Source organism: Danio rerio, chromosome 19 (genome assembly GCF_049306965.1).
Source record: "Danio rerio strain Tuebingen ecotype United States chromosome 19, GRCz12tu, whole genome shotgun sequence".
NCBI classification, from domain to species: domain Eukaryota; kingdom Metazoa; phylum Chordata; class Actinopteri; order Cypriniformes; family Danionidae; genus Danio; species Danio rerio.
The window spans coordinates 28,169,969-28,190,631 of NC_133194.1; the positions used below are offsets into that span (position 1 = coordinate 28,169,969).

Here is a 20,663-nt window from a genome sequence, read left to right on the forward strand (position 1 = left end):
AATTGGGTTAAAATGATCTAACAACATCAAGCAACTAGAGACGTGTCACTAGACAATGCTTCAAATAAAGCAGGAACATCCACCTCAAAGAAAAACAGCACAAGGCAAAACTGGGTCATGAGGAATAAAGGAGGTGGGAAGGAAGCGAGTGAGCTCGTACCTTGTCTCTGGATAAAGATCCGCAGCAGGGGGTGTGCGGTGGACACGGCCTTGCTGAAATTCTCATCGTTGTTGATGGGGAGGAGATCTCCATGAATGTCTGCATATCCGATCATCACCTCCATGTTTGCGATCCGGTGGATGGTCATGATGAGTTTGTAGAATTCCTCGAATTTGCCGGGTTTTATTCGATCCACTGAAAATCTCCGGAACTCTGCTCCATACTGCAAAACAATGGCCCAAGTCAGCATGCTGCTACAAAACATGACTTTACTGATAGCTGAACAATATATTGGACACTGTTTGGGATTTGTTAGTGATTACAATAGTTTTATTTTTATTTTATTTTTATTTTTTTTGAAAAGGTATCAATAGAATTTGCCAACACTGCAGGAATGGACCTTCATGTTTGCTTTATGTTTAAAAAAGTATGTCTCTATAATTTCCCAACACAATCTGGCAATTCAATGTACTTTTTTTTATAAGGTCAGGTTGTTCACCTATTGATATATTGAAATCATAATAATGAATCATTTTAACCAATATGTGCGGGTTCAACTAATGTAACAAAAATAACCTCATTGAGCATGCGCATATTTTGCCAGCAACCATAATAGCAGTTTAGCGGTAATGTAATGGTCATGAGATGATACGCAATAGTCCAGAAGACCAGTCAGAAATGACAGTAAATAGCTATGCCAAAAACGTGTCTATATTGAAACTGAACACTTGCATTTCCAAATTAAAAGGGGGTGTCAGCATTTTTTAAAATGCTCTATTTTTGTGGGTCAAAGATGCTGATGTACTGGATGCCAGGTGTAGCCATAACAAAGCTTTACATTTTAAGACTAAAATAGGCTAATGAAACTGAATATTTTACTGTGATTTTATTTACATAAAATTTTATTTAACAGACTAGTTTGTGTTTTGGCACTGAAGCAGACCTTGTTTTCAACTTCATCTCAAGAGTTTTTGTTTATTTTGTAGAAAACTGACCAATAAAAAATACATTAAAATTAAGATACAATATACCAAACAAACTTAATTTCAAAAAGATAATTTTTCAGACAAAAACAGATGAGCAATGAACACAGCTGTGCAGGTGGATGATTTGCTTCGCTCCATGGAAAATAAGAATTTAATTAATGCTCCATTGTATTTGTTGCATCACAAACCTGTCATATATTTGCTACATGTTTAATATCCGTCATTATTTTAAAGATTATGTCCTGAGCATCTTATTTTTTCCTCTGTGCTGATGTGCTTTCATTTTTTCCATCTCCCTCACGGTGAGATTTGGTGAGGAAATACATATCAAGTAAAACTGGCCTCAGACAGTTTAGGTTAGTCTGCGTCAAACCTGCAAGAAAATATCAGGGTTTGCTAAAAGGCTGGTTATTTTATCAACGATTAGGGTCAATAGTGGTAGCCTACTGCAGATTTCAAAGAAAAATCTTAATATTAAAAAAGGAGCTGGACCACAACAGATCAATGCCATAACGAATGCTCAAATAATGTAGCCTAGTTTACAAGCATGTTTTTAGTTAGGGTGCTTTCACACCTGTGAATCGATTCAGTTATTCCGAAACAGAGATTAAAATTGTTACATTGTTGCTCTTTGCTCTTGGAGCGGTTCGCTTTCACACTGCAAAGTTTCTAATCGGACCAAAAGAGCTAAAACAAGTCACGTGCGAGTAAACTCTCCTTACATTGGTCAGAGTGTCAGGGTTTATTTTGCAGCGTCCCGCTCAGCTGTCAAGAGAGGTGGTGGTTTAGTGGTGATTGACAGGGTGCGCGCACGTGACGTGTCTGAGGAGAGACACGGTAGGGAGAGGTGAGAAGGGTGCGCGACGATGCCTATTTGAGGACTGGGAGAGAGACGCGAGATTACCGGGAGATCATCACTCGTTTGCGGGCATCCGGAGACTCGCGAAACTTCTCGCCCTACTCATAATTCTCTCTTTATATAGCCGTAAGCCTATTACATATCCATAAAACACTGTGATATAACCGCGCTCGGATCGGATCGCTTTCTCACTGCAATCGAACCGCTCCAGGGTTCGTTTCAATCTAGCCGAGACCACCTCATTCAAGCGATCTCGGAGCGATTACTTTGGCGCGGAACAGAGAGCGATTGCCATGTTCACATATGCCAATCGAACCGCGCTAACTGGGCAAACGAGATACGTTCCGAAACAAAAGTGTAGGTGTGAAAGCACCCTTAGATTGTGCCATCTGTCACATACAGAAGACCTAACGATCTGTAATTTTTTACTAAAGATATATTATTTGAGTTTATCACAAGAACTATAGAAACTGTATAATTTAAAAAATAAAAATAAATTAATTAATTAATTAACTCATTTAAAAAAAAGATGGCACAGTATCGGGATCAGATCTGTATCATTCGATAATCAGAGTTTGGGATTGGATCGGTTCCAAAAAAAAAGTATTGGTGCATCCCTAACTTAAATGCAGTAGTGCAATGGCACCTTAAATATATATTAAAAAATTTACTTCACAAGGTTTTACAAACAGTATTTCATAGGGAAAAAAATGGCTTTTAAAAAAAAAACTTTTTTCCTGTCTTGTAAAACAGATTTAAAAAAAAAAAGAACAATGACATGATCCATGACTATTCTACAACTAGAAATCTCAAACATAAAGCTCATCCTATTCAGTTTCGAATCAAAGTAGACATAATACATGTTGCCTCAAGTCTGACATGACACCACTTAACCAAAACTAAAAGAACTTTTTTTTGTTAGTTTTGCTCTATTTAGCCTTCAGATGTGTCAGGAATCACAAAACACTGACAGTGAGAGATAACGAGTGTTTTGCTAGGTCTCTAGCAGTCTGTTTGCCTGTCTTGGCAGTCCTGCTGTTTGTAATGAGGAAATGGAAGCAAACAGGGAGCTAAGACACAATAGAGTGAAGCACAATGCAGGATGATGAGTAAGCAGATCAAACCTCCACAACAGCGGATATCATTTCGTCACTGCAGCTGAGCTGTGCAGGTGGACAAACCCAACAAATCCCTTGTCAGAACAGTCTGTTCGCTCAAGACATGCCATTACTTATCCTTCGCATGGATGTGCATGCAAGCAATGTTCTAAGTCTATGAACGTGTTACTATTTGAAATCAAATTTAGAAGACTTTGATGTGAATGTGCGAGACAAACTGGAACAGAGAGACATACATGAAGCCATGTACTGTACATTCAAGTTACACATGGCTGCCACCACTCTTTTGTTATAATAAAGTAGACAAGACAGATCATTTGCAAACTGGGATCAGTGTTTTTTTTTTTCACTAACTAAAATGAAACAAAATATTAAATTAAATAAAGTTAAAATAAATGTACGATTAAAAAGTTAAACTATGAAGATTTTATGGTATTTTCAGTCAAAAGATAAATACGATGGTTATGCCATTCCTCACAGTGCAGCACCCTGGTTTGGTAGATCCCCTCAGCTTTACAGACTGCACACTGGACACAGAAAGCACTGCGCTATTGACTTTATTTTTCACATATGAGCAGGAGTAGCCATTGGAATCTTTTTTGGTTCGAGACTTGCAGTGTCAATCACTTCCATTGATTTTTAGATGCTAAAAACATCTCATTATGCTGCTTTATGTTGCAAACTTACATTTTTTATTGTATAGTCATGAACACACTTGTTTGTAAAGCAAGTAGTTTGACAGTTTTCTAGTGTTAATTATTCCTAGTTATTTCTCTCATAGGAAACTAAATCAGAAGACAATTGCGACAACGAGTGCACTTCCGCATTGTAGAATAAGCTCAAAGTAACAAGTTCATTTTAACCCAAGGTCAGAAAGTGCAATAGTGGAGCAAGCGCACTGCTGTCAAATCAATCAAATAACACCCTGACAGGACATTTTTATGTAGCATACTTGTCTCTGATTCTTCAACAGCGCTGTGCTGTCATGGATATGTGTTCCCATTGATATATGGTTTGTTAGGATAGATACAATTGTTTGAACATCCACAAACTGAGGGTTCAAAAAAATCTAAAAATTCAGAAAAATCGCTTTCAAAACTGTCTAAATGAAACATGTAGCAATGCATATTACCAAACAAAAAATGAGTTTAGATTTTTACAGTTGGTAAAACGGTGCGTTTTTAACCGATTGATGGTATCAGTTAAATTATACATTTTGTTCATTTATTTTTTAAATTGGCTGCATAAATGTGCAACATATATTTGTTAACTCGCGGGACAGCAACACGTGCAACCACACGTGCCTACAGACGTATTTTGCCAAAGAAGCAAAATGAAAGAAGAATATTGCTTGTCACAGTTTGACACAGACGAGTTGTTGCCAAGCCAGTGCTGATGCTGGTTGCCTCTGTCCTGGATCCACGTCATAAACACCTCCGTTTATTTGCACATTTGGAGAAGGAAGCTGCAAAACAAAACTTTCTGAAATGCATGCTGCTTTGGAATTAAGCCGGCCACAAGTAAAGCATCTGGATTCTCTCTCCATCAGAGCACACTCCGGCACTGCTCATAAACACAACAGACTATAGTTTAATGATTTAGTGTACAACCAACAGACCAACCTTTTTCCATTTGGAAAATTTCAGTTAAAAATAGTTCTTATGAAATATTCATTTTTAAAATAGCCTACATAATCTATGAATCAAACAAATTCAAAAGATTTTCTTGATTTTTGCATAATGATAACTCTGCAAACTACCTTATAAAACACTGAGCTAATTAATGCAATATCACGTAAACAACAAAACTGTTATATTCTATAGTAGCCTATACTTTACAAAAAGTCAACATATTAGCCTCATCATTATCTTTCATCACGAGCAGCGTGCGCACATAAACCGCGAGTGAGAGAGAAAATAAAAGCAGACAAGCTAAGGTAAAACAGAAGCTCAAGATCTTTAAACTAATGACTTGCATTAAAAATGTTGACAGAGGTTTATGATATAATAACAACAGCGAAGCATTAATTAAATGCTTATTTTCCATGAAGCGATCGATTTTAGGTAGCCTGCTATTTTTATTTGATAGAAGAAAAAGAATGTATTTGATGGGGGAAAAAAACAGCCTATGCTAAATTTTAAAAAATGTTTTTGTTTTGTTATCTAAATTTGTCATTTAAGTAAAAAATATCTAGGACAGGACTATTTATTTAATTATTTTTATTTATTTATTTATTTATTTTATTTATCTATTTTATTAAAAATAGACACGTCAATTTTTTTCTTTTTTATTAAATAATAATTTAATATTAATCTGACCAGTTAACGGTTAATATTGGGTTAAGGAACGGCAGTTGTGGTTGGCAAAATTAACCGAAATGAGCATCCCTAATTTAGTTTTACAAAAAAAAATAATAATAATTATATATATATATATATATATATATATATATATATATATATATATATATATATATATATATATCTTGATGGAACATAATTTTCTTTACATACTATTTTAAAATCTATCATTTTTGACCCATACAATGTATATTGCCTTTTGCCATAAACATACCAGCAACATGAGGCTTGTTTTATGGTCCAGGGTGACAAATGTGGCTATTTTCTTGGCTTATTTTATTACAAATGAGTTTGGTTTTGGTTTTAGTTTTCGGCCAGGTGAATTCAGATTTCTCGGTTTCAAGAATATTAATTTCAGTGCATCTATAGTTATTATCAATAATATAAAATAATTATATTAGCCTATGTTTACTTTTCAGTAGATCAGTTATAAAAAATAAAACTGCTAAAACAACTTAATAAACATTAAACCTAAAAAATAATAACTTTTAATGCTTAAATACAAATTATATTTATATACAATTAATATTAAAAATATTTAAAAAGTTAAATTTGTGCCAACAACATGTTTGCAATGTAGTTTTTACATCCAATCAGATGAGAATTTTTTTAAGCATTTAAAGCTGCAAATGACAAAACTTCAAGATGCTTGCAATAACTAAAACAATAATTATAAATATGTATTGTATCCTGGTATAGATGCTAATGCTTGTTATCATTATAGCCATGTTTAAACATATCACTTTTGATGGGAGTGGGCCCAAACAAATGTCTTTTCTGCCACAATCTTTAACGCATCACCATAACATGACAGTCTGTTACTCAGGTGATTTTAAATGCCATGTCTGAGGGAAAAAAAAAATTATATAATTTTTCTTACTTTGAATTTTTGTCTTGTTTCTAGTCCAAATATCTACATTTCAAAGTCAAAACAAGATTGTACTAACCACATTGGCATATAATTTAGCTTGTTTTAAGGGAGAAAAAAACAATTTATTCTTAAGGTGAAAACAAAATATTTTTACTTGATTAAGAATTGTTTGCATTGTGATTATTCAATTTTTTATACCCAATTACTGTCAAATAGAGCTATTCAAACCATCTTTTCATATCACGATATTTATTGCAGAAAAAATTAAATAATAAATATTAAATTTTTGGGGGAAAATATCTAATTGCGATTTTTTTTGTTGATTTTTAAGCAAGACACTCCTCATATGCTGGTTGTTGTATTTCCTTGTGCTTTGGCTACAATTCTGCGACAGCTTTTAACTAATTTTGTTCTGTGCCTGTAAAATGTTGCCATATTACGGACGTGTCGTTTTTCTTTGATATGAATTTGTCTATTAGTGTTTCTGAAGCTGCAGACGTCCCACTTGTCCGCACTTTCCTGTTTGTTTGTTTGTTTGTTTCATTGTGGGCTTTCCGCATAGTTCGGTCATGCAATTCCGATCGAGCAGAACAAAAGTGTTTGCACTCAATTGGCTAGTAAGACTAGTCTAACACAGACAGCAGTTATGCAAATGCTCTGGTATATTTTATATATCAGCCTCTTGCGATTAGTTAATTGCAACGTTTCAAAATCACAATTGCAATTTGATTTCGATTAATAGCACAGTCTAGTGCAGCCCTACATCAAACATAATTTGTATTGCAACCAGATGTAATCCCTTAAAGTGATAGTTTAGACAAAAAACTTTTAAGATATTTTAAAGATTCCAAGATATTTTTAAGGATAACTGCTGATGTAACAACACTTTTCATATTTTCTTCTTCTGTGTTCAAGTAGAGTGTGTATCAATCACAACAGAGCAGGCTTTAAATGACCCACATAAAGCTCTTCCAACAAATTTGGACGGGCAAATTGTCCGTTGGAGGCATATCACCATCAATAAAGGGGTCAAGCTGAGGTTATGCGTCGGATCACGTGACTCCCATGCAGATGTGAGTCTTGGCTCAATGCGTGGGTCGTCCCATCCATCCAGCCTGAAAAACACAGGCCTTGCTTTGTCTTTCGCAACAGCGGTTTGGACTACAGCATCTTAGCATTCATTCGTGGCCTATGCTCTATGTAATTATGCCCCTAGGATGAAAGTCCTACATTAGCCAATGGCAGGCTATCATTAGCACATAAAAAATATAAATGTGAAGCAGCAGAAATGCACTAGAAGGGTCTCTGTGGTGGCAGGTGTGTGATCAACGTGAGAAAATGTGCCCAATTGGAGACACATCAGCAAACATCCATCCCACCACCTCAGTGTGAGAATTTACCCCATTCATCATCTCCAGACAAGAGCCACCGAGACATTACCGCTGCCGCTGCTCTGACAGAAAATGCATTTCATTCCAGTCTTGCGTTTGTTTCTAATGTGAAGAACAATTTGTTGTAAAGGGGAGATGACATACTTCTGGTGTTCTTTCCTTGAGGCTTGATGATCATGTTAGTCACAGTTTCTTTAACAAAAGAGTTGCAACCTAGCATTACCAAATTTGACGCTCAGATTGATAAAAGTCAGAGCAAATAAATTAGGCAATGATTATTACTGAACCGGAACCGAATTGTCCGCATCTGCATCGCAGTGCATCGAAGATACAATTAATTTTGACACCCCTAACTTTAATGGCTATTATATGTCGATATTCAATAATTCAATATGTCATGATAATGAACATGTGCAGTACCAACATTATGTGCACTTCAAAATACAGTGAATAATCATTTATTATTTAAACTTGCTAAGGATAGTGCCTTTATTAATCAGGGGTAACCACAGCGTAATGAACCACCAACTTATCCAGCATATGTTTTTGGCACAAATGCCCTTCCACCCACAACCTGGGAAACACCCATACACACTTGCATTTACACACATACACTAAGGCCAATTTATTGTTCAATTCACCTATAGCAAGTCTTTGGACTGTAGGGGAAACCAGACCAGCCGGAGGAAACTCATGTGCACATGGAGAAAACATGCAACCTTCACACAGTAATGCCAACTTCTTGCTGTGAGGCGATTGTGCTACCCATTGCGCCACCGTGACGTCTTGTTAAGGATATTCAAATTCTATTGGCGGTGGTGTTCAACACAGCGCCAAATGCTTGGTGACCCAATTGGTTAGCTTAATAGTTCAAAAATTTACAATTTCACATATTAATCTGACCTACTACATGCTGAAATTGACTGATTGACTGAAATTCTGTGGCTACTTACAGAGTTTTATACTTTAAACTAAGCAAAAAGGCTCAAACCCCAACAAATGCTTTTATTCATCTTAGGTGATGTTTGTTTCTTAGTTGATAACTATTAATAATGTGTAAAATCAGTCATAATCTGATTTCAAGTTGCAACTGTTTAATTAAATGCAGTTGTATTAATAATGCATTTTTTTTTTATTGTAATTAGACCTGTTAAAATAATCTTTTCTTGCAGTTTAGGCCAATATTGTTATAATACTTTATACCATCATAAAAGCTTTAGCAATTAAAGAAGATTTGATGGAAGAAAATTTGATACAGTCACAAGCATATTATAACAATTGACAGCAACAGTGGAAAATAAACATTACTTTGATTTAAGTGTTGTGTTTACATTGGACAAATGGGCATAGGACAATAACCGTTTTTAAGGTATACCATGGTTTGGAAAAGTCAAGGTTTTAAAACCGCCAGTTTTTTCAGTTATTTTTGTACAACAGTATCTCCAGCAGAAAAGATATCCAAAGATGCCGTTTTAAATTGTAAAGAAATTTGTGCTTTTGAAACAAATTAAGACAGCACAAGTCAATGATCCATTTGAATTATTAAGCCTGACATATTTACTGTTCCAAAATATCATAAATCTTTCACAAAATAAAACATATTGTGTTTAAAGGGGTAAAAAGTTTTTTTTTTTTTTTACCCAGACATTACCCTGAACTTATTTTATAGCAGTAATTGCAATACCATGATACCGTAAAACCATGATTATTTTTATCCGGTTATCGTACAGTCAGAATCTCATACCAGCCCATGCCTAGTTTACATAAAGGTAAATATTGGAAAAATGTCATAATAATTGGATTATGAGGATATATACTGCAAACACAGTCACTTTCAGATGTCTTTGACAGTGACTACGTTTAATGGACATCAGTAATCGAATTATTTGCTTTAATCTAATTAAGACAATAATAAGACTAAGGCGTTTACATGAGTTGCTTTTTGAGTGTCACTTAGATGATCCTGTTTTACATGTTATATCACATAATTCGTTTAACGTCATTGCGTCACCACGCTATATGCATTTTCTCCAGACTTTCATGCAATTTCGGGTGTTTTTACTTTTTATTTGTGGACTTTAACTGCAGTTTGGCACATTCAATTTTATTCACGAACATTTCACGCATGCCCTCCATGACAAACAAGATTTTGGATGCAACTATGAACAGCTGGAAGTGTTGTTTTAATGGAAGTTCATACCGCATGCTGAATGGAAGAAAAAAAAAAACTCTGCATTTCACGATGCAGGTTTCTGTAATCTGCACTGACTGCCTGGGTAGGTGCAAAGAGTGTCAAACACCCGCGCAAGGTGTGTGTGTGTGTGCACGTGTGCGTGTGCGTGTGTGTGTGTGTGTGTGGACTATCCTGTTGCAAAACTCTGCGAAAAGTCCTACATGACGGTAATAATTCGATTAAGGTCGTAATATCGTTTACATGTCTGTATTGCACTTTAATAATGCGACTAAAATCGGCATACTCCACACGTCTTAATTCGATTTCACTTTAGTTCGACTATGACCTTAATCTGATTTAATTAATCAAAAATCGCTGTTTACATGGTTAACTCTTAATCAGAGTGTTGTCTTAATCGCAATAAAATCGAATTATTGGTGTCCATGTAAACGTAGCCAGTGTGAATTTCACAAACATTTATATGGGTTAAATGTTACTGTGTAATCCTTATGTTCATTACTAATGGTTGTGATTTGTGAATGAGTTTGTTTGTGGTCTTGTCACATCTGGGATGTTCAGACAAATTGCTTGTCACTGCAAACTAATCTTGTTAGTTAAGGAGATAGCATAAACCTAAATCTATCCATAATCCATTTGCTATCCATGTGCAAACTCACGCCTAAAAACAATAACATGACCTCAGATTAATGAAAACACGAGCCTTAACACAGCCTAACCCTGCTTCCAACATCAAATCCTGTGTAATTTGAGAACAGTTAAAAAAAACTTTATCAGTCCTCAATCCCTGACAGGTTCAGGCAAGTCAAAACACCACTACAGGCCAGATACACAGCTCTTTGTGTTAAATACTTGAGTGACTTTAACCAGCACCCAAAACTCAATCTTATCAAATGTCAGCATAGCGTTCCAAAGAGTACATTTCCAATTGAGATCCAGCTAGGTTAGTGGAAAACTTCAGTGAAAGAGCAGTCGGGGGAGTGTTTTTGGAAGATATACAAAGCCCCAGACACATCCTTGGGTTTTCTTTAGATAAAAAGTGTTGGGAGACAAAACTAGCTCCTCACAAAAGAACACTGGCACAAGGTTCGCTTCGGAAAGCCCCTCACATGCTCTTATCTTAAGTATAGTTTGTCTCTGAACAACCCTTTCTTGATTGTCATGTAACGGAACTGAGCTATGACATCATAAAATCACTATGCGTGAAGCAGAGATAGTGACATCACTAAGGTGACTCAGTGCATGACTGTTGAGTAACATCCTTTGCAACAGTATTCCAAACAACATAGATCTTCAGCTTCATCAACATTCTTGCCACGCAAGTTTTAGTTTCACACATCCATCTATTGATGCTTTTGTTCAGGGGACGAGTATTGGTTCTTTCAGGTTTCAGTGGGAAAGCGGGTTGATCCGCACCAACATTTATATGGAGGTATCTGGTTTGTCCAAGAAAAGAGTAACGTAATGGGGCCCTCTTGTCTTAACAGACCCTAAACAGTGGCTCCTTTCATTGACAACAGTAGCAGTGCTTTGCAGCCCCTGTTATGAATTAGAACACGGCTGAATAATAGAGGCGAATAATCAGACAATGGCAATGGAGTCTGGATCTGGGCAAGTTGCCCACACATTCCAGCAATTAGGACCATCACATTCATAACCACATTATAAAAGTTTGTCTAGCCAAAGTCTACTCCAAAAGAAGAGCTTTTTTTCAGCCAATCTCATTTTTTTATTTTTGAATATAGAGTGAATAAAGCGACAGACGACTCAAATGGAAAACCCAAGACATGTAATGAATCATCTAGTTCCAATGTGTTTCAAAGACAGCACTCTAACAGATACTGTCTCCATCAGCTTGGATTCAACAGATGCGTAGTCCACATCACCATTAGTATGAACGATGACAGATATAGACTTATTTCTATTAGTGAACGCTTGGTTAAAGCTTTGTCAGGCATTTCCCCAGGCAAATTGAACAAATACTGTATATGAAAGGTCTTTATAGCTCCACTCGGAGTGATGATACACTTATCATGATATAAATGAAACGCATGTTACTTTTTAAGGAAACTATTACAAAGAATGATAGGATAAAACAGATAAAGTAAACAGATGAGCACAAAAACAGATAGACGAGTAGGCAGACATTTACACAAGTAGATACATGTGTGTGTGTATATATATATATATATATATATATATATATATATATATATATATGGGTCAGTGACAAAACAGGTTTGGCAAGATGGGAAATTTAAAAATCTTTTACAAAGTTGATTTAAAAGCATCCGTCAGATATTTTAAAATGTACAGATTGTATTCATGTTGATTTTATGTAATTAAAAATAACATTTACACCATTTTTTACAGACATTAAGACTGAATGCAACTGAAAATGTCAAATGGTGTAACTGCCAAAAATTGTGAAATATTAAAAAATTTGCTCCTTCTAGATGATATGCAAGTGTACACACTGAAATAAATACTTCATTTTAAAATACCACAATAACATTTATTGTATTCGCATTATCTCTAAATGTACATTTTAATGAGTTTTTGCAATATTCGGCCAGACACATGCTAAAAACACTTCTGGTTTCTAAATAATCTTTGACAAATTATGTAAAAAATGTTAAAAACTATTTTATTACACTAAACTAAGTGTTTTAATTTTAATTTCACATTATTTCCATGTACATAATTATATTTTTATGTAAAATACTGGTTACACCAATTGACAAAAACCAGTTACACCACCTGACAGTGTTGCTTCTACAGCCAAAGATTTTGAAATTGACAATTAAAATCAATTCAAATTAAGAATGATAGTCAACAATTTCAGTGGGATTGTCATTGACAAATGTGTTTAGAACAATGAAACCAGGTTGCTGAACTTTAATACACCAAGTAATAACATCCTTTACATTAAATGTGTGGCCCTCATCAATAGAATATTAACAAACTAAAGAAACATGTTTAACATTTAACACCTTTTCCATCACTGTTTCTTTTCAGTTGGCTTAATTAAAATAAAAATAAGTAGATGATATTAGAAAAAAATCCACTATTTTACTTTTAAGCTATTTAGAAACAATTTGCCAAACACTGTACGTAAATCACTAGTACGTAAGAACTGCTGCTTACTCGTTGTTGCCTTGGTGCTGGGATTAAAGGCCAATTTTTGTAAGCATACACGACTGACTGACAACAAATAATTTCATGAGTGTATCCACAACTTATCCACAAACTATTTATTTTATACAGTTAACTTCAGAATTATGCAGAATTATTATTAGTCCCCCTGAGCTATTAGCTCCCCTGTTATTTTTTCCCCAATTTCGGTTTAACAGAGAGAAGATTTTTTCAACACATTTTCAACACATAATAGTTTTAATAACTCATCTCTAATAACTGATTTATTTTCTCTTTGCCATGATGACAGTAAATAATATTAGACTAGATATTCTTCAAGACACTTCTATACAGCTTAAAGTAGCATTTAAAGGCTTAATTAGGTTAACTAGGCAGGTTAGAGTAATTAGATAAGTTATTGTATATCCATGGTTTGTTCTGTCGACTATCGCGGGGAAAAAGCTTAAAAGGGCCAATAATTTTTACCTCAAAATGGCTTTTAAAAATTGCTTTTATTCTAGCCTAAATAAAACAAATAAGACTTTCTCCAGAAGAAAATTTTTTATCAGACATGCTGTAAAAAAAACCAAACAAAACTGATTTCAACTGCAATTTATTTGTTTGGCAACTTCTGACTTGTTCTTCACAACTTTTCATCATTAAAGTTCCTCCGAGGCACCTCCAGTTGTTAATAATAATAGTACAACAGCAAGCGCATCAAGTATGAAAACCTCCAAAACTTAAGGCTGTGTGCACTCAGTCTATAGAGGCTTGTCAACCTTGTTTCATTTCCCATGTTAATTTTTTCTTTTATTTAAAAAAGAAATTCCCAAGTGCTCTTTAACAGAGAGAATATTATTGTCAACACATTTCTAAACAAAATAGTTTAAATGACTAAATTCTAATAACTGATTTCTTCCGTAATCTTTGCCATGATGACAGCACATAATATTTGACTAGATAATTTGTAAGACATTAGTATTCAGCCTAAAGTGACATTTAAAAATGTAATTAGGTTAATTAGGCAAGTAAGATCTATTGGCCAAGTCATTGGGTAACTGTGGTTTGTTCTGTATTTAAGAAGGCTAACAATATTGACCTTAAAAACTGCTTAAACATTTTAAAAACTGCTTTTATTCTATCCAAACTAAAAGAAATAAGACTTTCTCAAGAAGAAAAAAAATACTTACAACATTTCAAAGGAGGGTGATACAGTGGCTGATGTGGTTAGCACAGTTGTCTCACAGCAACAAGGTTGCTGGTTTGAGTCCAAGATGGACCAGGATGGCTTACTGTGTGGAGTTGACATGGGTTTCCTCTGGGAGCTCCAGTTTCCCCCACAGTCCAAAGACTTGCGGTATAGGTGAATTAGAAAAACTAAATTGACTGTAGTGTATGAATGTGTGTGTGAATGAGAGAGTGTGTACATTATATTGTGTGAATATAAACATGGATTAACATAAACAAAAAAAAAAAACATTCATGTTGTGCAGTAAAATAATTTTATCCTATGTTTACAGAGCTTTAATAGTAAGGTTGTGGATTAAGCACCTATTTCTCAAACAAAAATAAATAAATAATCTACACTATGAACACAAATAGTAGTTTAATTTATGTCGCATTTTTGATCAGCATCATGAACTAATGATATTTGACTAAATTGACCCCTGACAGAAAGACTCCTGCTATATGAGTCAAATGGTGTAACCAGTTACACCCCTTGACATTTCAACTTAAAATGAAATTTGACAGGCATTATCAATAACATCTATGTAAGCACATGGGCTTGGTGGGAATATTTCAAATTTAACTTTTAAATATAATACTTATTTTTATAATTATGAACAATTATCAGTGCATTTCTGGGGTCTTACCATTTGACATGCATATCTAAGAATAGCTGACCATACCTTAAAAAGGTCAAAGTATCTCACATTTTAAAAAGAGTTACTAACCTTTGCATGCAGCAATTAGTCTTATCAAGAGTTCTTCTCTGTGATTCAATTTCCTGTCTAACTGTCTTGTGCACAATATTAACAAAATGGCTCAATAAATGGTGGTTACACCATCTTGACATTTCAGAAATTTGAGGTGACAGAAAAAATTCCCCAAATGAATTATAATATTTAAAACAATTGTGCTATATTTACCTTTATTTACTATTAAATATGTCTAATGTAAAATTATGCCAGACTAGCCGATACAATGTTTCATTGAGGCTTTCACATTTTTTAAACAAGGTAAACTATTTGGTACCAATTTTTTTTGGTTACACCACATTGACATTCTTGCAATAATCCCCTAAAAATTTTCTTAAAATGGATTAAAACCAAAAAATTAAACTTGGTCCTCAAAATAGAGAATGTATGCAAGTAATTTGCTTATTTATTTTGAAACTGTAACCTACTTGAATTTATTTAAAAGACATGGACACAAAAAAATGAGCGTCACGTCATTGACCCATATATATATATATATATATATATATATATATATATATATATATATATATATATGTGTGTGTGTGTGTGTGTGTGTGTGTGTGTGTGTGTGTGTGTGTGTGTGTGTGTGTGTGTGTTAATGTGGTCATGTGTGTTTAAACTGAAAGAAATACAACATACAAGTTTCAGTTTCTGAAGACAGACAGACAGACAGACAGACAGACATATAGATTGATAGACAGACAAACAGACAGCCATATAAACAGATAGACAGAGAGAGATAGATAGACAGACAGACAGAGAGACAGACATATATAGATAGACAGAGAGACAGACAAACATATAGATTGATACAGAGACAGACAAACAGGCAGATATATAGACAGACAGACAAGTATACAGACAGACAGACAGACAGACAGACAGACAGGCAGATATACAGACAGATAGATAGATAGATAGATAGATAGATAGATAGATAGATAGATAGATAGATAGATAGATAGATAGATAGATAGATAGATAGATAGATAGATAGATAGATATACAGACAGGCAGATATACAGACAGACAGACATAAATAGATAGACAGAGAGACAGACAAAAAGATAGACAGACAGACAGACATATAGATCGATAGACAGACAAACAGACAGCCATATAAATAGATAGACACAGATAGACAGAGAGAGATAGATAGACAGACAGACAGAGAGACAGACATATATAGATAGATAGACAGATAGAGAGACAGACAAACATATAGATTGATACAGAGACAGACAAACAGGCAGATATATAGACAGACAGACAAGTATACAGACAGACAGACAGACAGACAGACAGACAGACAGACAGATATACAGACAGACAGAGACAGACGGGCAGATATACAGACAGGCAGACATAAATAGATAGACAGAGAGACAGACAAAAAGAAAGACAGACAGACAGTCAGAGACATACATCTAGCTAGATAGATAGATAGATATTAATGCAACACCAATGTAAACCGGTTGTATATGCAACATGTAAACCAATAAAAGAAGCAAAATATCACTTTGTCCAACGGACACAAATAAATGAGCCCATCCCAATGAATCAGCTCTCGTGTTTGATCCTGTCAAATGTGTAAATATGCCCTTGTGTTGTTTAGATGCTATTTTCGAATAGCTGTTAATGAAGACAGTATTTAACCTAACCTGACCTGTTGTGAGTGACAAACAAAACATCAGAGAGAAGCGCGAAACCTCAAGCAGAAAACAAATCCCATCTGAAAGCCACATGCTGCATCCTGACCATTGCTATAACTAGATTTGCTTGAACCTTTTAGTAATTTAATGTCCTTATGGACATTTTAAGTAATAATAATAATAAAAAAACATAAACACTGTTCAATGATGTGACAGTTCCAGCGTCAAAAACAGTGCTGTTCTGTAACGTAATTGATTCTACTTGAGAAGATAGAAGTTACAAAATAATAATCTACAACAGAGGAAAACATTTGAAAATGATTCAATAAACATGAAAAAAAATCACAATTATGCAAAGATTCATCCGAGTACCTCATATAGCATAAATCTGACATGGGCTAACCAAAGTTAGCAATTCCTTCTGTTCCCATCCAAACACAACATCGTGTAACTCTGCAACTAAACTATTCTCGTAAAATAGTTTTCGCTGCACATTCAACTCACCTTGCTTTTCACTTCCACCGCGTTCATGTTCAAGCTACGCAAAGATTGTGATTTATTAAAACTCCGGTTCATTTTGCTCGCTTGAAACTTTTCAGCCCGTCCAGGGTGATGGGCTCGATTTATAAGCCTGTCCCGTTATTGAACGTCCAATGTTCACTTTCCAAAGGAGGAAAAAAATCAGTCCACTGAGGCTGTGCGACAGTTTTTCTAAACTTCAGGTCGCGCGGTGTCTCGGTCACTTCACAAAACTTCTGCAGAAAATTATGTGAAAGACTAATCAGTACCTCTCACTAGGGGGAGTGGGCTAAGTTTTCACATATGACATCATCGCTCTGTCTCCGACGGGTTGCTAATTCTACTACGGTGAGGGTTTGGCTTATGAATATTAATTACGTAACGATGGTCTTCCTTAGAGGTAGCTGATTGGCTGCAAAGCGAACGTTAGTAAGCGGGATAAGGTGATGCGGTTGATTTCTTGATTAAAGGGACAGTCACATTTTTACATGCATAAACAAAGATGCATGGCTTCAATCCTAAATTCTCGACATTTTCAGATTGAAGTTGACGCTCAGCTCAAATCTTACAACAAAACAACAAAAATCTGTCCGAGTTTTGGTACTATATGAAGAACTGTCGCTGTTGATTCTGATTTGAGTTAGATAGCTTTTCTGTAATGCTCTTAATTTATTTATTTTCATACACTTTTGTTCAATTGTGATTTACTTACCCCCTTCTTTGTTTTGTTAGTCTTTCTCTCTCTGCAGTTAATGTATTTTCCTCTCTTATATCTGTCTTATTGTGGTTGTATATTTTTATTCATAATATACATGAAATTAAAATTTAAAAAGTAAAAATAAAGGGACAGTCACAAAAAAATGAAATGTTGTGTTTACTCAGCCAGGATCTATGAACAATAATAAATAAAAGTAATTAATTATTAATTAATGAATCAACAACAACAACAACAACAACAACAAACATAATAATAATAATAATAATATATTTTGGCCATTAATTAATTCATCCATTCATTTTCCTGCTTCTTAGTCTCTTGATTCATTTGGGGTCCCCAAAGTGGAATGAACCGCCAACTTATCCAGCATATGTTTTACACAGTGGATGCCTTTCCAGCCGTAACCAAGTTGCCTACTGGGAAACATCCATACACACACATACACTACGGCCAATTTAGTTTATTCAAGTCACCTATACCCGCATGTCTTTGGATTGTGGGGGAAACCGGAGCATCCGCAGGAAACCCACACGGACACAGAGAGAACAAAGCAGCGACCTTCTTGCTGTGAGGGAACAGTGCTAACTACCGAGCCATTGTGTCGCCCCGGTATTAGTTGAGCCTTTTTAGTTTTCTACCTGTATTTTTTACTATATTTGTTTATTTATTTAATTTAATTTAATTTTTAATTTATTTTAAATTTATTTTATTCCCAAAGTGCCAGTTGTTGGCTTGCATTTTATAAAACACCAATGCCATGATTTCAGAAAAAAAATCTTCTGTATATGTATAAAAACAATACTGATCTTAAAGAGACAATTTGCAGATTAGTCTGTTTTCAGACAAATAAGAAATTGTAATAATAAAGTAGCACAATAAAAATAAATTATTTATTTTTTTTTAGATATAAAACAGAAAAAAAACAATTCCTACATATAACTAGACAGACCATCTAGCAGAAACAAGCTATTCTCCTTCGAAAAGAATCGATTGCCTTTCTTTGCGAAGGCATGGCTTATGTTTATTAATAAGATCACGTGATGGAACACTCAGAAGGTTACTAAGCAACTTTAACAATACGTTATAAATATTCATGAACCATACTCCTTAGCCATAGTATGATTTGAAAAGTTCTTCAAACCAACTCTCACATAGCCTATGCATATGAATTTCACATGGCGTACAGTAAAGGGACTATAAGTTCCCCGGCCTTTTTAGAAGCTGCTGGTAACATTACTGGCGTTCATGCAGAATGTCTGGATGTGCGGCATTCCAGGGAAGCGGCTCTGAGGCGCCGGTGCCCGACAGCTGATGTGCCCAGGAATGTTTTTTTAGTAACTTCTCAGACAAACATACCACTGGTCAATAAAAAAGACATGTTTATGTTTGTCCGTGATCTCACGACTACCTAAAACCTCCTTGGAGCAGGAGCTCACTCAACGTTTGTGAAGATATCTATTGATGCTTTTATCCCCAGACAAACACATTTAGGCTACATATTACTTTAAGACGTTTAATAAAGTGTAGCAAAGTGTTTTTTTTTTTTTTTTTTTTTTGGTTAGTTAAGCAAGAATGACAAAAATGCGAGATTTTAACTGAATTTCTACGTGCGATCAGTTGTCAACCACTTGACATGCTGTAGGCTACTTACTGTTCTCTTATTGACCAATAGGTGTCACTGCTGCACCGTGAAAACAAACAAGCAGTTAGCAGACTAGAAAGGTCCAAACCAAACCCTCTGAATTGCACACTGGCGCTGTGCTATTTATACTTCATCACTACTTATGTTGTGTTATGCGGGATATTTTCTCTTTCACGCACCCAGTCTGTTTCATGTCTGTTTCAAAGCAGATGTAACATTATAAAAATGTAATACAGTTATATACTAAAGTATGTCAAGGCAAGGCAGGTTTATTTAGCCTATATTGCACATTTCATACACAATGATAATTCAAAGTGCTTTAAATGAACCAGAATAAAAGAAACAAGTATAAGAAAACAGATTATTAAAAACAGATAAAAACAGATTTAATTGTGTTAAAACAAGTTATAAAAGAATGAAAAAGAAAAGAAAGACATAATGTGTGATGTGTCAGGCATAGCACAGTGCTCATTCAGTAAAGGCACAGCTAAACAGATGTGTTTTCAGTCTTGATTTGAATGTGCCTAATGTTGGAGCACATCTGATCATTTCTGGAAGCTGATTCCAGCAGTACTCCTGGAATTTCTAATTGACTTGATCCTAATGATCTGTTAGGTTTGTATTTAGTGAGCATATCTGTAATGTATTGAGGTCCAAGGCCATTTAGCTATTCATAAACAAGTAATTCTTTAAAATCTACTCAGAATGTAGCTGGGAGCCAGTGTAAAGGCCGTAGGACAGGTGTGATGTGCTCTGATTTCCTGTTTCTGGTTAGAATCCTGGCCACAGCGTTCTGGATGAACTGCAACCGACTGTCCGTTTGGTCAGGCCAGTAAAGAGGCTGTTACAGTAATCCACCCTGCAGCTGATAAAAGCTTGAACAAGTTTTTCTAAATCCTCACTGGAAACAAAGCATCTAATTCTTGCAATGTTTTTGAGATGATATTATGCTGATTTACTAACTGCTTTGACATGGATACTGAAACTCATATTTGCCTCTAGAATAACATCAAGATTCTTGACCTTATTTTTTGTCGTTTGAACCCTTAGAGTCAAGGCACACATTCACCTTGAGAAAC

General features: G+C 35.0%; 1 protein-coding gene across 1 annotated transcript in view; it reads right to left on the reverse strand.

Moving 5' to 3' along the window:
• The window catches only part of pard6gb (par-6 family cell polarity regulator gamma b), a 73,517-nt gene extending 56,220 nt beyond the window's left edge, over nucleotides 1–17,297 (reverse strand). Inside the window, 2 exon segments of the mRNA NM_212563.1 lie at nucleotides 161–383; nucleotides 17,210–17,297. Coding sequence (NP_997728.1) covers nucleotides 161–383; nucleotides 17,210–17,281 — 295 coding nt within the window. The 5' untranslated portion in view covers nucleotides 17,282–17,297.
• Between the last annotated feature and the right edge of the window lie 3,366 nt (nucleotides 17,298–20,663).